Below are 19,857 nucleotides of genomic sequence, written 5' to 3' on the forward strand. Positions count from 1 at the left end.
ATAAATAATAATGAAAATTAGAAAAGTGTTTATCAAGAGAAAAACTAACTCTGTAAGTTGTGTTAAAATTACTGTGTAATAGTGATGTAAGTATGTGATTGCTGGGGAAGCGAGCAGACAAGATGAACACGGGGCAGGAGGACATGGGAAAGAGGTATGTTAAAATCCAAGTTGATTGTAAAAAGCAACGAAATGGGGGGGACTATGTAACAGGAGTAATTGGAGCCATGGTTTTGTGTTACGATCAGGAGAAAAAGTGAGAAGCGCAACATTTTCTGTCTTCACAAATGTTTTGCTAGCTATGAAAGTATACTGTGACCAAAATTGCAGACTGTCTTCACCTCTTGCCCGTTAATCTAGGGGTACCTGATCAGTGCCTGCTGTTGAGGTTGGCTCTGTTGTCACAGTGGTTGACACTGAAGTCAGATTTTGTTGCAGCTTGGGGTGAAAAAAGCCGTAGCTGAATTTCTGTGCTGCATAAATACAAACAAATGTAACTTTGATTTCTTCAAATAAGTAATCAGAAAAACTCCCAAACCCCCCAAAACTTGGACTCTCAGATTTACTTGTTTCATTAAGGAAACAGTGAGCTTAATTTCAGCAAAACAGATTATTAACTTTACTTAAAATCCGTACTCTAGATCTAGAGTACAGTCATCAGCTTTGTGTTTTATGGGGGGATAAAAGGGTTAATTCATATCTTTAGGGTGAGGGAGGAAGAGAAATGACTTAGCTGGTTTGCTCTAGAAAGCGCTTCAAATTTAGGCATTTTCTTTTGTAACAGCAAAATCCCTTTGCTTGTTAGTATTACTGTTCAGGTTTCTTTCCTGGTCCTTTTATTTAGTAGTAGTGAGACTTGAACAACAAGGAGCTATTCTAAGAATATAAATATGCTAAATCATGCCCTTTTCCTTCCTTCTTTCTGAGGTTAACTTTCTTTTCTAGCAAGTAGAGTTTTCCCTGCTTTTACTGAGCCTGAGTTAACTTACCTTATTGTGTGTGTATCTTAGTGCACTATTATAATTATGGCACTTGTAAATATTAAATCAGAAGTAGTCAATGTGTGGAGTTTGTAGGCTGCTTTTAGAGATCACATGCGATACAGTGGCAGTACAGGCAAATGTGGCATTCTAATTTGCTTTACCCTGTCCTTCTCCTTTTTGTTATGACCATGAATAAATCACTTTGCTTTAGTTAAGTAACTGTAGGGTAGAATGTGAGCATTCCATGGTCCATTCTGGTTTGATTCACTCCCTGTTGCAGTCTGGGGTTTTGATTCCTTGACTGCATCCTTCATAATGGCCAGTTTTCTCCTTTGTTCTCTTATATAGTCATCTGAGAAGAAACCTGGGCACAACTGGAAGGATAGCTTGGTCCAGGACTATTCCACGTGGGCAGGATAGGTGTGGGCTGCTCTAAATTTTGCTCCTTTCACTGAGAGCTGCTCTCTAAAGTTGTGCCAGCAGGCTTTTCAGGAACTCAGGTTGCTGAGAATTTTCAGGTCATACTATAAAGATACTATTTTGGTAGGCTGGAACACAAGCATCTTGTTTATTTGGGGCATTTGTATTTGAAAAGCTGCGTGCGACCATTAGCCCAGGCTGTGATGCAGTCTGCACACTCTATACAGATAGTCAGCATTATCTCTTGCAGTACTCAAGTTCTAAAGTAAGAGCTTTGTGTGAGACCTAGTTATGGTGAAGTCAGTTTCATTTGGGGATGGAGGGGAGTTAAGGGGAAATTATACATGCTTGGGTAGAAAATACTGCATGGAAGGTTCTGGATAGTATGTATGAAGGGCAGAAAGTGATTGCACTTTAACAGTGTCAAAATTGAGGTACTGAAGTATTTGGTATGGACCATAGCTATAATTATGTGACTGATTATATTACTTGAAAAAGTTTTACAATAGGAAGTTATTATGTTGCAGTTATGCTTTACTACTTAGTTACTATCTAGGATTTGCTTGTTTTTAGAGGAAAAGATGAAGTTTTTATTTACAGCAAAGCAATAAAACTGAAGTTCAGTTGAGTTACAATAAAATGGTGGAAGTCTGCTGTGCTGAAAATATGTTGAGCTTCATAGCTGTACTGTGGCAAACTACTAGGATGTTGAACAGTGGTTGATCATTAGAAATCCTTTAACTGTGTGTACAGCTCGAGGGAGATGCTGATTAAGATGTACTTTCATTTGAGTGGGCAGCAGCTATGTAAGAGAAGACAGGAATAGGAAGTCCTGTGTGGGTGATGCGCTGCATCTTACTGTGACTTTTGAATGGTCCTATTTTCTATGGAATCTGTTAATTTAAAGACATGGAAAATACTACTGAAAATATTTTCCTATGTTGAAATTTGTTAACTTTTAAATAGAAATAATGAACCTCTGCATGAGATAATATTTAATGGGTAACAAATGTCTGATGAAAAGAGTCTGAATTTTCTGTCAGTTAATTGACTTAAAACAGAACTAAATAATATAAATGAAATTCATATGGCTACTGCACTAGCTTGTTTCCTGCAAATATGTCATTTAAGTGGTTTCCTTATATTGCTCAGAAAATACTGGTAACTAGTGGCAAAGGTAAAATGTGATGTGCACAGCCTGTTGTGCTACAAATTTTGGTGTGGTAAGTCTTTTTGGTAAGACAATTTTTTGGTGATAATTTTCTTTTTTTTGAAACTGTTTAGAGCATTATTGACATCATGAAGAAAAGACCTTACAATTTCTTGGATCAACGGAAGACTGATTTTGACCAAGACTATGAAGAGTTTTGCAAAGAGATAAATGATCTTCATGTAGGTTTTGTGATTCAAATAAGAATTCAATTTACTGATAAATCCTTAGGAAAACAAAAATACCTCCCTCTGAGTTACCACCAAAGAAATTACGCAAATTTCAAAGTTTGCATTCTGAAATTGAAAAATTATTCTAATGTATCTCCACTTTAAAGCTTGCATTTATTATCTAACTTTCAGACCAGTTTCATGGAATAGGCTGGAAGGGGCCTTAAGGGCCTCCAACAAAAGGAGTTTTCATTAGTGTATTTTATTTGGAGGTTATGCTAGTAAGAATAACTCAAAAATGGATGATTTCATTGGGTGAATGGGAACATAGCACAAATAAGATAATTAACTTTCCCATAGTTCTGAAATCACAAGCTGGTGGAAGGAAAGGGTATCTGTAGAAGAAAAAAATTAAAATAAATGCTTGGCTCAGTGTGGCTGCCGAAGAGGCAAGCAAGCATTCTTTGAGGGCTCTCAGCATGGTGGAACATTTGAGGGTACAAAAGCTTTTGTTGGCTGCACAGCTGTGGTGGGAACTCGGAAGGAAAATGCCTTGAAAGTTTGTTGTATTTTATTTAATTCTTGAGGGAAGGAAGAAGGGGAAAATTGGTACTTACTGAGGTTACTTTCATCTAAAAAAAATATGTTCTAATATAGTGCATGATAAATCCTGTCAAATAATAATTGGCATATTTGAGGTGTGTGCCTTATGTAGTTCTCTGCTGTAGAATTATTTGTTCTCCTTCAGGGTCAATTAAGGATTTTCATGGACATCACCTTTGAAAATATTCTGAACACTGAAAGAGCACTGAGTATGTTGAAGAAATTTGAAAGGTATTATGTCCTATCTAGATAGCTAGAATTCTGCCAGGCAATGGAAATAACACTTTGAGGATGGTGGGAAGTGGGGGGAGCAGAGCAGGAGGCATCTTCTTAAATACAAACAAAAAACCCCTTGACCTCCTCTCACTGAACTGTTCAGCTCTGTTAAGGGATGTCTTCTCAGCAGTGTGGATGAATAAAACCCATATTTTTTGTATCGGAAAATGCAAAATATAAGTGGACTTTGAACTACTTGAAAAATTAGCATAAGTACAGGAATACTTTATGGCTGTTAGCATATTTGCCTTAGCTTTGTCCTTGAACAATGACATTAATTTGTTACCACAGTGCAGTTAGGAGAGAGTAAAATGCTTGTATTAAGAAACAGTAAAATTTGTCTTGATAAATTCACATTGTTGCAAGGCAGCAATTATATTCTTATAATATTCTGTTTAATGGAGTAGTCTGCTAGTGGTGGATTGGTTACAGATTGCTGCACATAATTTTAGCTCAGTGTTTGAAAACAGTGACAAAACAGAAAATGTGTGGGCTTACTTGGAAACTTTTATCATCTGGTCTAAATCTTGGTTGCTCGGAATCAGGTTGTGACAGCATTTGTTCAAGCTTTAGTGAAAACTCTGCTGCTACAGTAGTTATTTTCTAAAGAATGCAAGAGAATCTGGAACAACTGTATTTTCCAACAATGCATCCGAAGAATTTCAGTAGTATTGAAGGAATTTTTTTTAATGATTATTATTTTTCTAAGCAGATTACAAATCCCAAATCTTGGCATTGATGAAAAGTATCAGAAAATACTTCAAAAATACGGTCTTGACATAGAAACAGTCTGTAAGATCTACACTAGGCAGAAGCAGGACCCTCCACTGGCTCGTAATCTGCCTCCGATAGCTGGTAAGATCTTGTGGGCACGCCACTTATTCCATAGGATCCAGGAACCCATGGAGTGTTTCCAGCAGTGCCCAGCTGTTTTGCGAACACCAGATGGCAAGTGCATAATCCACAACTACAACAGAGTAGCAAAAGTTCTTACGGAGTTTGAGGTGATCTACCACAGGGGATGGCTTCAGCAGGTAAAACAGCTGATTTTGGTTAGGATATTTGTTTTAAAAAAATGTGGTGGATTTTTGTTGCTGGTAGACTAATAACATCTAGCTTTATAGACTGGGTTGGATTGCTGTTGTTTCAGGCCTCAGTGAAACACTGCGTTACAGCAGTGTGAAGGAATGTCTGGTTAATAGTAGTAGTCAGGTATGCTAAGCTGTAGACTTAGGATGCCTCTTAAGTGAGGGATGGATTAAGAAAAGGTACTTTGTAAGAAACTGTTTCTGTTAATGAACAGTGCCTTACTGCCTGTAGCTGAATTTAGGAGCAATTGAAAGACTTTCATTATAACTAAGAAGTTACAATGAAAAATATTTATTATGGAAATCTGTAATGAAGATTCAGTGGTAGCCTTAGCTGCCCCTCTGTCTCTGCCATGTCCCACTGACTCTGGTGCGAGAAGCTCATGTATGGGGAGAGGAGTTCTCTCAGCTGCTTAGCTTAAGGTAAAAGCAGACAGAGGTTTCCTCTGGTCTGGACAATATGGTTTGGTTTTTGAGTGACAATCCATGGGTACGCTCTGAGTGAATGTACATGTAAAAAGCATCCAGTCTCAACAGATAGAGCATCCTGTAGAACTAATAGCATACTTGGTACACGAGTGTTTTAAGCCAGATGTGGGTTAACACTGGTAAGCAGCTAAGCACCACACAACCAGTTGCTCGCTTCCCCCTGCCCACCCCCAGTCAGGCAGGGAAGAAGGGGGGAAAGTAAAAGCAAGAAAACTTGTGGGCTGAGATGAGAAGTTGTTTAGTAAGTGGAGGAAGAGAAAGAAAACAAAGTAAGTGTTGCAAAGGCAGTCACTCACCACCTCCCATGGGTAGGCCAATGTCCAGCCAGTTCCAGGGCGAAAGATGGCTACCCCCCTCAACGTCTGCCTCTCCCTTTTTATTGCTGAGCATGATGTTATATGGCACGGAGTATCCCTTTGGTTATTTTGGTACATCTGCCTGGTTTTGTTCCCTCCCACCCCCCAATCTGTTCATTTGCAGGGGGCAGAGTGAGAAACAGAGAAGGCCTGTGCAAGCACTGCTCAGCAATAGCTAAAACATTAGTGTGTTATCAGTGCTGTTTCGATTACAAATCTGAAACGGAGCACCATACAAGCTGCTATGAAGAAAATTAACTCTGTCTCAGCCAGACACAGTACAGAGCCATTTCATTTCCTATCAACCATTTGGTAAGGCAGAACGCTTTGTAGTATGAATATTTTTCAGAAAACATGGTTTACCTTAAGATCTAAATCTCATTTGACTGATTTTGCCCTCTTGGGTTTTGTACATAGAACAAAGACCATAGGCTGCCTTCATACTATCAGATGGCTTCTGCAGGGACTACTTTATAGCCATGAAATCTCTGCAAGTTTCTGCTATCCTATTGGCATATTTTCCAGCTCCAGTTTCTTTGTTGCCTTGTCAAAGACTGTGTTGTAGAAAAAATGGTCTCAGCCTCTCAAATCTCAAAAAGGAGGACCAGAATGTCCAGATGACTGTTTTGAAGGTGGTGGCACAATTAGCACCGCATCTGCCTTTTGTCCTTGGAGCTCAGCTCCAACTTTTGTATAATGTGAAAATCTGTGGTGCTGACAAACACCAGTCTTCTCAAAGCTAGTCTTACACCAGACCCGAGACCAGAGGTTCCTGCTGTCTCTTGTCCAATCTGAATATACCAAGATTTCCTGACTCTTCCTTTCCCCTTCACACTTGCATTTGCCATCAAGGTTTAAAGGATTATCAGATTTGATTGTCTGATACTGTAGGTGGGAGTGTTTGTGTCAATTTGGTATAGTAAAACAGGAGAAGTGACTACAATATTAGAGGTTGTGTAATATGTTGTATTCAGATTGCCTTGGTTCTGGTGCTGGCTATATGTTACTGATGATTAATCTGGTGTTGACTGCCAGTTGGGAATCAAGGAACCTGAAGAGTATTACTTCAACTGTTCTTTCATTATAGATTATGTTTCAGGTACATCAGATCTAAGTTTGGCACTACTGACTTCTGTATAATTGGTCGTCCTCCTGGGCAGTAATGAAAATTGCCACTGTTGTACTTGGAAATGTCTTTAACTTCAAATGCTTATTTGGTAACTTGAGAAGCCCATCTTTGATTTCACGTGCTCTTCACAGAGCTGGTTTGGTATATGCATCCCTCATGTTTTATGGAAGGGAATTGTGATGCTTCAGGAAGCCTTTGGCATTTGTTTAGTGTTTCTATCTTGGTCTCAGTTTCTGTTTTGATGCCAGTACTGTGCTGGATAGCTGCATTGTTCCAAGTATACTGATAATAGCTTTCACTGAATTGTACCTGCTAAGGATATCATGTCCTTGCCTGGGCACTTTTAAGATATATTCCCTGTCTCAGCTGTAACGTTTAAGGAGGATGTATGCTTCATGTGGGGCAATATCTGTCTCCTTTGGCTAGATGATCTGGTGATCAGATTTTCTGACACGTACCATGCCTGATGGAGTTGTCGAGTACACTCTCCTTTCATCTTTTACAAAATGACTGTAACATCCGAGGCATCTCCCCTGAACTGGTGCCTTTCTTTGAGAGGTCCTAGTGATCTGTGATCTGATTCTGTTCTGTGCTAAAAGTAAGCATCTGGTTTCTCCTGTAGCAGAGTCAAATTGCATGTGGCAGCCACATAAACTTGCTGAGCATTATCGAACCTTATACTTATTAGGTGGGAACAAAAGGAGGTGGGCTTAAACACAATTTCAAAGTTTTGAAACGAGCACACGTGCCCTGCAAATACATGAAAAGTATATCCGTATATCCATGTTAACATCAATATGCGTGTCTACCAGATATGGCAAAAAAAAGGGACTGCTGTTCAGTAGTCTTACTGTGGCAACGAGTGCAGATGGATGTGGACATGAGTGTCGTAGAACACAAGGTGGAGCTCCTGTTCTACTCCTGAACAAAAAAAAAACGAGAGGAGGGCAAGTGTCCTGTGGGAAATACAAATGCAACAGAAATAGGGCTGTAGCTCCTACTACTTTTTATTTTTCTATACAGTGGAAATAGTTAAGCTTAGTGGCATGTTCTGATATTTCTGATCATTCCCCCCCCGCCCCCTTTTTATATGTTACTGGATGGTTACCACCTTGTTTATCCACTTTCTTTAATAGCATAAGATTTAAAGCCATTATTTTTTGTGCCATAGCCACTGATGTTCAACTTGAGCATATTAAAATAGTAAAATACCGGGAAGTGTGAAAGTTAACATAATTTCATGGCAGTGTAAGACTTTGCCTTCAATGTGCCCCTTATTTCTGTTACCAATTTCTGTTACCTTAATAATGAAAATTACACGAAAAAACCATAAATGGGAGAGGAATAGATTGCTAGTGGGAATAATGAGTCTGAAGTCCAAAGAAGATCGCAGTAAGATTTGCTGGTGAACTTTGCAGAAAAAAAATCAGCTCCTATTTAAGGCAGCTGTGCTGAGTGACTTTGATGCTAGTGGATAGAGCATGACAACTTCACTGGCAAAACTTGATTAGATGATTTCTTGAAAAGTGCTGTGTAAAATGTCATGATAATACATGATACAGCTGAAGCAAGCAGTATAGTCAACTATATTTTAGACATTGAAAGGGAGTGCAAATTTTCAGTGTGTGTTCCATAAAAAAAGAAAAAAGTACACTGAAAGAAACCAATGGGTTCTGAAACTATTGCTTAAAAACAAGGTCCATCTCAATGTAGTGTGATACGTGAAATTTGAGAAGTTAATAAAGAACAATAAAATTATGTCAGCAAAAGGACAACTGGAAAATAGGAATAGCAGCAAAGTTTTTTCATGTAAGAAAGATTTCTCTATCTAAGGCATGACTTCTTCCTGGTATTAGCCCAGTTTTCTATGTGTGGTGGTCTTATGAATTCTCTCCCTTCTAATTACGTGAAGAACAAATGGTATTCTAATATTAAAAAGCCAATAGAGTGTGATTAGCTTTCCCTTTTAAGAATTAAAAAAATCTATAATGAACATTAATTTTAGTCTTTTTAAAAAGTTTGCCCAGAGGTTGGATATAATTAGGAGTTCCATTAAGATTGGAGTGTGGTATATCTGTTAGGTAGTGGAAAACAAGCAAAAGGAGAAATGAGGATAAATTTATTCAAAAGATGTCTGAAGAAGTTATCCAAGAATAATTTAGTTCATCAAGGAGGTTGTGTGCAGCCTTATTGCAGAATGTGCAATAAGTTTTAAGGAAGTGAGAGTTCAGATTTAAGAGGATTGAAGAAAGTCTATGGCTCTGGGCTCTGAAATGCAGCTTATGATATCCAAGAACCAACAGAAAAATGTCTGTTGGATAAAGAACAGTTAATCTGATAGTTAAGCATTTGGGTATGTACAGATTGTGTTGTTAAAGTTTTGTTGATTCCTACCATATTGATCTTTATTGTCAGCAATACCTGATTTTAGCATCTGCTAAAGTGATTTTTATGTCCAAAAAAAGTATTTTGTTGTACTGGCTTGTCTGATCAGGAATGATGACTTTGTTTCCTGCAGATTGAATTAACTAAAAGAGGACTTCAGGCATCTCTCTTGGTACAAGCTCCGGAAACAGGAGAATTATTTGTGAATTTTGACCCTCAAATATTAACTTTCATCAGAGAAACAGATTGCATGGCTCACATGTGCCTTGAAATCCCACCATTTGCAAGTATTATTCAACAGAAGAGAGACTGGTATAAGAAGATTGTCAACAATTTGCATGTGGGTTTATTTTAGTTATTTTATGTAGGTGTAGCATACATTAAGGTGTCTAGGTTCTATACATATGGAAGAGAAAAAATGAAGAACAACTATTATGCATTAAGAAAACACTGGCAAATCTATTTTTTACCTTTATGACTGCCTTGAGGCACCTCTTAAAAGAATTTCTTGGCTTTGTATTTTCTGTGAAGTCACTTCAAAGATGCATGGGTTTAGAGAAGCTCTGCAGAGCTTGGGAAAGAGATGAGGATAGGGGGGAAAGGAGGCTGACAAGATGCCTTGCTCTGTTGCATGCTTTCTGAATGATAAGCAATTTATCTGTCATCCAATAATGGAGTCACCATTGGATACACTTAGTTCTGAGAGGATAGCTGGGAGGGAGGAACAGGTGGTATGCCTTTAAAAAGTGTAAAGCATTCATTTCAGTAGTAGCATAGTTCTTGCACCAGTATTTTACACAGATGTCTGTGGAATTAAAAAAGAGAAACTAAAACTTCCCTTTCTCTCATCTTTTAAATCCTTTGGATCATTTTGCCTGCCTATGAACAGATAAGGTTCCTGATGACTCAAGATGACGATTCAAAGATAGCTGTCCAGAAAACTATAGCTTCAAAGGGCTACTTGATTCTGAAATAAGAAAAAAAATGTCATATTAAGTCATAAAGTTATTGCAAGGGTTGTTTTTTGCAAAACATGTGAAACTAGATCAGCTGCTTAAAGATGCATTAGAAACCAAATACCATATTAAAGTTCTGGTGAGGCTGGTCTAATAAAACTGCTGAAAAGTTGACTTAGATGCATTTTGTTTTTCCTTGGACTTTTTGTCTCCTGGAACAGGAGAGAACATTTAGAGACTGACACTTGCAAACCTTGTTCTGTGTTGTGGTTTAACCCCAGCAGGCAGCTAAGCACCACACAGATGCTTGCTTACTCCTGCAGTGGGATGGGGGAGAGAATCCAAAGGTTAAAAGAGAAAACATGTGGGCTGAGATAAAGACAATTTAACAAGGAAAGCAAAAACTGTATGCGCAAGCAAAGCAAAGTAAGGAATTAATTTACTACTTCCCATCGGGAGGCTAGTGTTTAGCCATCTCCAGGCAAGCAAGGCTGTATCACGGTTACTTGGGAAGACAAATGCTGTAGCTCGGAATGTCCCCCTTCCTTCTTCCCCCTACTTTTATTTTTAAGCATCATGCTATAGGTATGGGATATCCCTTTGGTCAGTTGAGGTCAGCTGTCCCATCTGTGTTCCCTCCCAGCTTCTTGTGTGTCCCCAGCCTACTCACTGGTGGGGCAGTGTGAGAAGTAGAGAAGGCCTCAATGCTGTATGAGCGTTGTTCAGCAACAGGCCAAAACATCAGTGTGTTACCAGCACTGTTTTGGTTACAAATCGAAAACACGCAGCACATGAACCACTGTGAAAAAACTCAGTGCCATCCCAACCAAAACCAGTACAATCTACAAAGATGAATTTCCATGTCAGGTAGTATTCGCATTACTATAAAGAGCAACAAATAGTGAACTCTTGCCAAAAATAATGAAAACATTTCCTAAACGATTAGTTATGGTTTCTTAATAATTTCAGTGATGTATATGCAGAGGAATTTTCTTCATTTAAGTTGTGATAAATATGTGTATGTGAAGTAGTTCAAATCAGTGTATATTAACCAATGTTTTCATTGTCTTTATTTCAGATGATGCTGGCAGAATATAAAAGAATTAAACTGAAAATACAACACCCTGTTGAAAAACTGATGGCTCCTCAGTTAGCAAATGTAGATGATGCTATCCAGCCAGGCCTAATGTTACTGACCTGGACATCCTTGAATATTGAGAAATATATTAATACGGTTTTTTACAAGCTAGGTAAGTCACTTGCCTCCTTCCATTAACTTATGCTTGTTTGTTTCTATACAAATGCAAGCTATATTATTAAGCTTATTATGCTTTATATGGTTTGCACTTAATTGACTTATACATGAAAGAAATCAGAACTTTCACCTGTCCTGTACTTCATGAAACCCTTGCTTTATAAGAACACCTTCTTTTTGTCTTGCATATTTGTCAAATTTTTACTAATATGGATGGGATGGCAGTTAGGATTAAACCAAGCATTAAGTAGTGTGCAAAAGGTCCTGTGTGTTCTGAATTCAAAGAGTGATAGCTACTTTTGAAAAGAGCTCCTAGGTTTCAGAGTTTTCCCAATCTTGCCTTTTTTTTCTGTAATATACAAAACAAGTTCTCAGGGAATAATATCTTGACTGAGTTGGCACTGTCACTGCTCAAGAGCTTTTCATATTAACTTTTTTTTTTAACATCAGTCTCTTTTAATGCACCCACATTTTGGGCAACAGCTTTAGAAAACAGATGATCTTGTAGTCTTTTCAAAAGATTATCAGAAGACTGCACCAAGATGCATATTGTTTCTGAAGATACCAAGTTCCTTTTGCTTCAGCTTAATTACTCTATCAAACAGATTTTGTTTTTTGAAATGATGTAAGTAGTTATAGTGGGAATTTTCTTTATTTGAAATGGCAAATTAAAATGCATTTTGGATGCTAACCTGACGTTACACTCAATTTAATTTTGAATAATACAAGTAGTTTGAGTCTGGAACAGGCACCTTGCTGCTATTTCAATTTCAGCATTGAAAGCGAATTGCTATTAAACTGTGAAAATTCTAGTGATTGTTTTCTGTTAACTATAACTTGTCTATCCATCAAAAAAAAAAAAGTGAGAAGACATTTTATTTGTCAAAAGCTTCTGTTGCTAGTAGGTTCTCCAAGTGGTAACTAGTTCAAGCTATAGGAGAAGGAGCGGTATTCTTGGACCTCAGTTGAATTTTAATGTCTTGGTATTTGAAATGCATATACTTTAAGCTCATCTCATATATTATATTTCACCTATTATCTTTTAGGATATGCATAGCATATGCTAGATGAGCATATGGTATGCAAAAAATTAATTATGACTTCAGTGGTGAATGTTGCCATAAAAGTTTAGATGTTTGAAGTAAGCTGGTTAAGGTGTAGAATCCATATAAAATTAAAGGTGATAGTTTGTTGAAATAAAAATTTAAGGAGGGCTCTGCAAAGACTATTGTTTCAAACTTTTAAGCTTGACTTGAATATTCTGTTTGCTTCAAAAGCTGGGCTGGAGTTACTGCTTGATCGAGTGAATGACTTGGTTGAATTTCGCATTGATGCTGTCCTTCAAGATATGAATAGAGTGCTGCTCTGTATGTTGCCAGAAGATGAACCACTGAGCTGTGAGGAATTTCTCCAAAAGACTAAGGTTATTAGATAAAAACTTCATAAAGAAGAGTTCAATGACTTTGCATTAAGATATTTTTCCTTTTTTATGAGATAAAAACAGTGTGGAATTAATGAACCATATGTGGGAAACTGAAATAAGGAAATCCCCACTTGCTTGCCTGGAACCTTAAAAAGGAACAAAAATACCAAATGCAAAGAGGTCTGACCTGAGATTTTCTTTTCTGAGCTTATTAATGTCAGGCCAACTACTGTATGATACTTCTTTTATGCTTTGATATCACTCAACTTAAATGTTTTTCCTTTGTGATAGTGTCTTTTTTGTCATTGGTGCTTGTTAGTGCCTTTAAATAAGGGAATCGCTCATCTGATGCATGTGAATAGCTCCATAACAAGTGCACTTCGGTGCCTGGGAGAGTAAATATTATGGAAATGATTGCGTACTGAATATCTTTGTTAATCTCAAGCTCTCCTGAGTTGGTAATGGGATATGCAAAATATACTCAGAAATACCTGGGTGAAGGCATTCTGGGAAAAGCCCCTTCCTTCACCCCATCAAAATACTTTTATGTTGAGATGGATTAACTGTAAGCATGTAAGTTATTAGTCAGCTAGAAAGCTGATTTAATATATTTCTGAGTTTTATTAAATCTCATTCTTTGATTCCTTCTTCCCTCAGTAATTTTCTTGTTTATTCTAATCATAAATACAGCTTTTGGTAGATTTTTCTCTTGTCTAGCTATAAATAGGAAATATGATTGGCTAATACTCCTTATGGCACAGCCAAGTAATGTAAAATGGCAGCAATTAAAAGAAAGGTTTAATCTTCCATATCTGCATTGGAAAGTCAAGAAAATTAAGAAGCACTTGCTTTTGGAGCCCTTTATTGGAACTAGGCTTTATAAATGTTGACTCATGATATTAACTATGGATGAGTCATGTGATTTAGGAAACAAGCCATAGCAATTTTGAAAGACGTTTATGATGTCTTGTTTGGCACAACAAAGAATCCAACACTAGATAGTTTGGAACAAACCAATTTAAAAATAATGTTGTGTATTGATCTTGTTTTTTACAAATCTGAGGCCTTGACATCTGTGTTAATAAAGGCTGCTATGACTGAAATAGACATGAGAACTGGGAAGATAAGAACAGAGGTTTGTTTTGGTTTGATAACAGGAGCTCTGTGTAAAAGGTTCTCGGACTTTACATTTAAAAAGCTCGCTGGTGGAAGACGCTGCTAATGAGCTGATTAACATGTTACTTGACACTGAGGTACAGGCCAGAAAAGAAGACAAGTCAGTTGTAGCCGCTGGTGAAATAAGGGGAAAAAACACAGGTAAGAAGATTGAATTGTAGCTCTGTGCTCATGTTTCTTTTGCATGCTGATAGTATGTGTTGGGGGACCTTGTAGCTTAGCTGGCTGAAGTATCAATCAGTATGTAATGTTTGAAGACTTTTGTTTGAATTTGCCTGGATAACGGATCATCTAACAATCATCTCTCATCTGCAAAATAGCTCTGTATTATCAGTCTTAATTTGCATGTTGAAATGTTAATGCCATAGGAGCAGCTACTTACAGGCCTTGGTTAATTGCTGGACTTCCTAGAGAAGAAATAAAGAAATAACATCTAAATTTTGGTGATAATCATGCCAATTTGAACTGAGTAGAGAAAGTGAATAAGAGTAAAAGGACTGTTACATGGAGGTACAGATTACAAATGAGTATAATCTACACATCTGTAAAATTTAGCTATATTTCAGACACCCGTGGAGGTGCTGCTTTATTGTGTTTTCAAGTCCCTTAAATCAATTTAACTATTTATGATGTTTTAGCAACAGAAGAGGATAGAAGATCAAAAAGCTTGGCTTACTCCCACAATTCCAGTGAGATATGGGCTGGACTGTCTCCTCCAACAAAGAGGAAGAGAACAGATTTGGAACTGTTAGAGGAAGAAGCTAATGAACTGCTTTCCTACTTCAATCACTGTAATATTGACGCCCTTTTGAAAGTCACTCGAAATGCTCTGGAGACCATACGCAAGCGCATCCATGCATCTTCCGTGATCAACTTCTTAGGTGGCCCTATTGCAGTACTTTGCTTTCTTAGCCTATAAAAAGAAATATGTAAATGTAATATCCCAGACCTATAAAAAAAAAGAGCCACATACGTAAAAGAGGGGAAAACAAAGGGACTTGAATAAGCTGTCTTGTCAAATCACAATTGACAACATGGTATATTTCCAAAGGAATTTTTTTTCCTCTGACAGTAGGAATGTGTCATTGTGATGCTGTTTCTCTTAGGACTGAAGGTACTGTTATGAAGGTGGATACTATATTTGGAGCTGGACTTGATAAGTGGTTACCTGTTTGACCTTGGCTTTTACATGAAACTGTATGAAAAAAACAATAGAGAAAGAGGTGTGTTCTCTTTCTCTTACTGATTGCCTTCAGATCTTTCTACACGTTATGATGGAACACTCTTCTGAAGTGTTTTCTTGTTAGGTACTTTTAAGAAACTAAAATAAAGGCATTTGTATTTGGTCTGTATAGCATATAAGACATACAATATTATGAGATTCTAAGGAGTTTTTGTGCCCAGTTTAATATGCTGACTGGGAGTACAGGCCAGATAAAGTTTTCTGCTAAACAGGGTTTAGCTGCACAGAACAAGTTAAAGAGGAGCTTCATGGAGAGAAATAGCATGGCACTTTGTTTTTGCTTGTGCTGCTATAGGTTGTACCAGTACATCTTGTAAATTACTCAGGAATCTTTTTTTCCTTAAGAAATTACACTTGATACTCAACACTAGGATATATTTATTGGTTTATATCATTACAATGCCTAGTTTGATGTCTTGAAAAAAATGTGAAAAACTTTTTTTGTTGTTTTTTTTTGTCTTTTATTAGGAAATCACAGTGCTTCCAAGGAGAAAAAAAGTGCTCAACCTATAATTAGGACTAGTATTAACCTATCTATCCCTAATATTGTCATGATACCCTCTTTGGATGAGGTACAGCAGACGCTCAATAAAGCTGTAGATAGTATTGTGAAAGTAATGAAAGGAGTTGGACAGTGGAGTAAGGAGAGAATATCCAAGGTTTGTGTCTTTGACAGCCTTACTTAAAACTAATGTTTCAAAACTACTGCAAATAGAAAATTAAATTTTATTTCTTCCCCAGAAGAAAATGTTAGGAAGAAAAGTGGCTGTGTTGCAGTGCGAGAGCAGAGACAGTGATTCTGATGATGGAATGAAAGAGACTGGAAAGAAAAACATTTCTGGTAATGATAAACTCTGACATCACTCAATTTGAATGTTAGGTAAATGTGATTTATACAGAATGCGTTAAAGGATATTAAATACAAAATGCATCAAAAGCGGTAGAATGAAGACTTCATAGATTTTTAAACTACCTCAGAGGAGAAACAGGATATAATAACAATGCCAGAGCTTCTCTTTGTGATTAGAAACCAGGCTTGCCTGAAGATACTTGCCTTTGTGTGGATTTTAGTAAGGGGGATTTTTTGTGCCTCTCAATGTTGTACTGCTTTGGGTCCTACCTGCAGCATGTGAAAAGCTGTCAGGGTGTCAACTTGGGCAGCATATGAGAAATTGTGAGTGAGTATGGAAAACAATTACAGTCACTATTGCTACATAAAAGATCTTTCATGATTTGCCAGTGTGGTTTGTGACTTGGCATGTTCAAATGGCATCTTAACACTTGTGCTGAAATTCCTTTAAGAAGGGTAAGATGAACTTAAAACCTGGTATTGAATAGAAATGTCTACATTAATTGCAGTATGGGTGGAGAGAGGATTGTGTAGAGGATAGAATAGACTAAAGTTTCTAAAAGGATCTTAAACTGTTTTGTAATCTGACATGGAATTAAGTTGTTGAATGCATTAAGTCAAGGAGATTTAAGATGGTACCTTTGGTTGCTGGGTTTTTCTTGAATGAAGTTCTGATTCAAGATGGTTCTTGAATGATTCATCTGAAATGGTTTAGAATCAAGCCAAATTAATTGTTCTACTTCGTACTTCAGGTACTTAAACATATTGAATTTATTTAGGTTAGCTCCTTCTTATATACCTAAAAAGTAGGGAAGTAATACTTGAACTGGCTAAGAAATGAAATTGTTCTTTCAAAACTAAGAATTCCTCTTGCCCGAGATGAAATAAGAAATGATGGTAAGTTCAATTTGCAAACTTATTGACCTTACTTTTATCTTTCTTTCCTTTTGAGAACTGGCTATGATCATCTTCTCAGATTTAATGTTCATTTGTATTTTAAATTCTCAGTTGTGGTCTACCCCACATTATTTCAGAAAACAAAAATATTTATGGATTTGCTCAGTGCTGATGTATCAGTAAGTCACTTAGGTGAAGTGTATAGGGTAAACCTTGGGGAGGGGTGAGAGAAAATGAAAGGTTATATTTGAAAGATTGCAGTGGGACTTGTTCCAAATATGGCAGAGTACCTAGATGAAGCATTTCCTGAAATTGAGAGGTTTATGAATTTGTGTCAACTATATTGGACACCTAGACTTCTAGTTGCCCTTTTGATTAATAAGAATACATAACTTTAAAATGCATGCTTATTGAAAAATAGGTCATTAGTTTTTGTCTATAGGAATTTACTTGGCCTAAACAATGTCTGCCTTAAAACTGCTTTTGTATTTGAATTTGCCTTTATAGATAGTGCGTCAGATGCAGCATCGCTCAGTTTGTCTGATCCTGTGCAAAGCCAGAACTACTTCAAGAGTGTTTCAGAGAACAAAGAAGTTATTAAATTAGTATCTTTACTCAGCACTGCTATTAATTCTACAAAAAGGGTAAGACAATCGAGATGTTAATTTAATATCACCATCCAAGGAATATTAATGTATTACTTTTAATATCCTTGGGCAATAAGGGTAGGCATTTAAAGCAGTGATTAAACATATGAATGAAAAACTGTAGGATGGTGGATGGAAAATATGTGGCTGCAAATTTGCAAATATGCTTTGAAAGTGTAACATGGTTTAAGTGTACTCTGTTCAAAAATTTATGAGGTTTTGAATATTACATGAAGTAAAACGTAGGTCTGATTAAAAACATATCTCCAATTGGTAAAACATCATAAAAAAATGTAGATATAGTTGAGTTGTGTGTATTTAATACTGAACTGGTAGGAATAGTACAAGTGTGTTAAATATGGTTTTATTCACATAGAAATTCTAATGAAGCCAGTATGACTTCTGCCCCATTATGAAGAGTTTATGAAGGTTTTTGGAAGAAAACTGGCTGTCAGCTTGGCATTTGTGAAGTGCTGCATAGGATTTGCTACTGCAGGTTAGGAGATAGCTTAAGGGATATGCATCATTTCTTTGCCCTTTTATTCTGTGAACTCTACTGAACTGTAGGTATTGAACCAATATTTCTGTGGGGAACTCTGCATCAGTTCCTCCTGGGGCCAGTCCAACCTTATAATGGAGCCTTGCCAGGTGGAAATTTTTGATTCAAAGCCTTGTAACTTCAGTGGTACTAAAGCATAAGTAGCACAATGACATACAGGCTTGTGCTGAAGACTAAGGTGCAATTGACAATGGTGGATAGTTATCTTGGTATTTTGATACTCAGTATTTTGTAACTGGAAACTTTCATCATTTAGCCAGGTTTAAATGCTTGCAAGCACTATGTTTATGGTAAGTCATGATGTGGATTATCTCTTGTAGCAGTCGCCTCTCATTTACTTGTTTAATTAGCTGAAGAGATAGTGATTTAACTTCATCTGACATTTTCCCAAACTCTTGAGAACCAGAAAAAATTGTTGCACACTCCTTAAATGATATTCAGATCAAAGATAATTGAATTGAGTGTACAATTTAATGTTAACATCACCAACGCTGTACATATTAAAAAAAAAAAATTATCTGATGTCTTCATTATTCGAGAACGAATTGAGTTACTGCTGTTCTTGTTATGTTGGGCCCTGGAGCTCAGGTGTCAGTTGCTAGTCCAATAAGCAGTAGGGAAGGACAAGTGTACTGTATCCTAGTCTTAAAGGAGTATTTTACTTCCCATGGTTTCCTAGGATTTTATTGACTGAAGAATCACTTCATTGGAAAATACGGTAACTGGTTTGACTAATTGAATGTGATTAGCATACAGTTCCTGGCAAGGCTTGTGATTGCTAATGGGACTTGCTTTAGCATAAATTTACCAGCAGCTTTCTGTTTAGTGAGGTGATGCAACCTGCTCCACTATGGAGTTCTTAATGTATTCTAACAATGAGCAGATGCTAAGAAATTATATGTATGCTATACATATAATTCTGAGAATTTTCTGTGAACTTCTACTGTGTTTCAGGAAGTTCTTACAGCTTTGGAATGTTTTAGTTGTTACCACCATATATGGCAGAGGGACAAGGAGGAAACCATTGTTAAATTAATGATGGGAAATCCATTACTCTCTGAATTTGAATCTGAAATTCTGCATTTCCAAGACTTGGAGCTGAAAATCAATTCTGAGCCTGAATACATCTACGTGGGAGCTATTGCACTATACACTGGTAGAGTTCAGTTTTCCACTTCTCTCTAGAGACATATACTTTCTGACTCCTGTAGGAAAGAGTGATGAGGCTTAGTTTTGGATGGGTAAACTAGATGAAAGATGGAAAGGAGAAAGAGAGAGAATGGCTGTTTGCTGTTTTGGTTGTAAATGCATGCAAACAGAACACCAATGCAAGGGTATCCGTGAGGCCCAGCTGGAGTTTTTTTCCCCACCTGGATACTTCTGCTCTCTTACAAGGTGAATGGTAGATGCTTGTCTATCCTTCTGTCACTGACCCCCATAGCTACATATTTTATGGGAGTAAGATGATGTTGCTTTTCTTCTTCCCTGGCTGCATGTAATGACACAGCTGAAAAGCCTTTTATTTAACACAATTAAGTGAAACATGTGTGTTGCTGATTCCCTTTTTGCCATGAAAGCCAGGCCTCAAATCTTTACTTTTTTTGTAGCTCATGTTCCACATCACCTAGCTAAATTTTGTATGAGCATTTTACACCAGTATAACAGAAAGGACAGTTGGGAACTGTGGTGGACTGTAAGAAATGTATGCAACTGATTTTGCAGTGGGTGTCAAATCTGAGGAA

The 19,857-nt window shown here is 37.2% G+C and overlaps 1 protein-coding gene across 1 annotated transcript in view; it reads left to right on the forward strand.

Moving 5' to 3' along the window:
* DNAH5 (dynein axonemal heavy chain 5) overlaps positions 1-19,857 on the forward strand; it is a 138,913-nt gene that overhangs the window by 19,591 nt on the left and 99,465 nt on the right. Inside the window, exons 12-23 of the mRNA XM_052781603.1 lie at positions 2,688-2,795; positions 3,532-3,617; positions 4,375-4,696; positions 9,243-9,449; positions 11,144-11,315; positions 12,598-12,743; positions 13,901-14,060; positions 14,558-14,800; positions 15,631-15,821; positions 15,904-16,003; positions 17,429-17,553; positions 19,070-19,271. Coding sequence (XP_052637563.1) covers positions 2,688-2,795; positions 3,532-3,617; positions 4,375-4,696; positions 9,243-9,449; positions 11,144-11,315; positions 12,598-12,743; positions 13,901-14,060; positions 14,558-14,800; positions 15,631-15,821; positions 15,904-16,003; positions 17,429-17,553; positions 19,070-19,271 — 2,062 coding nt within the window. The remainder of the gene's footprint in view (positions 1-2,687; positions 2,796-3,531; positions 3,618-4,374; positions 4,697-9,242; positions 9,450-11,143; positions 11,316-12,597; positions 12,744-13,900; positions 14,061-14,557; positions 14,801-15,630; positions 15,822-15,903; positions 16,004-17,428; positions 17,554-19,069; positions 19,272-19,857) is intronic.

Source organism: Harpia harpyja, chromosome 1, assembly GCF_026419915.1.
Source record: "Harpia harpyja isolate bHarHar1 chromosome 1, bHarHar1 primary haplotype, whole genome shotgun sequence".
Classification (NCBI taxonomy): Eukaryota; Metazoa; Chordata; class Aves; order Accipitriformes; family Accipitridae; genus Harpia; species Harpia harpyja.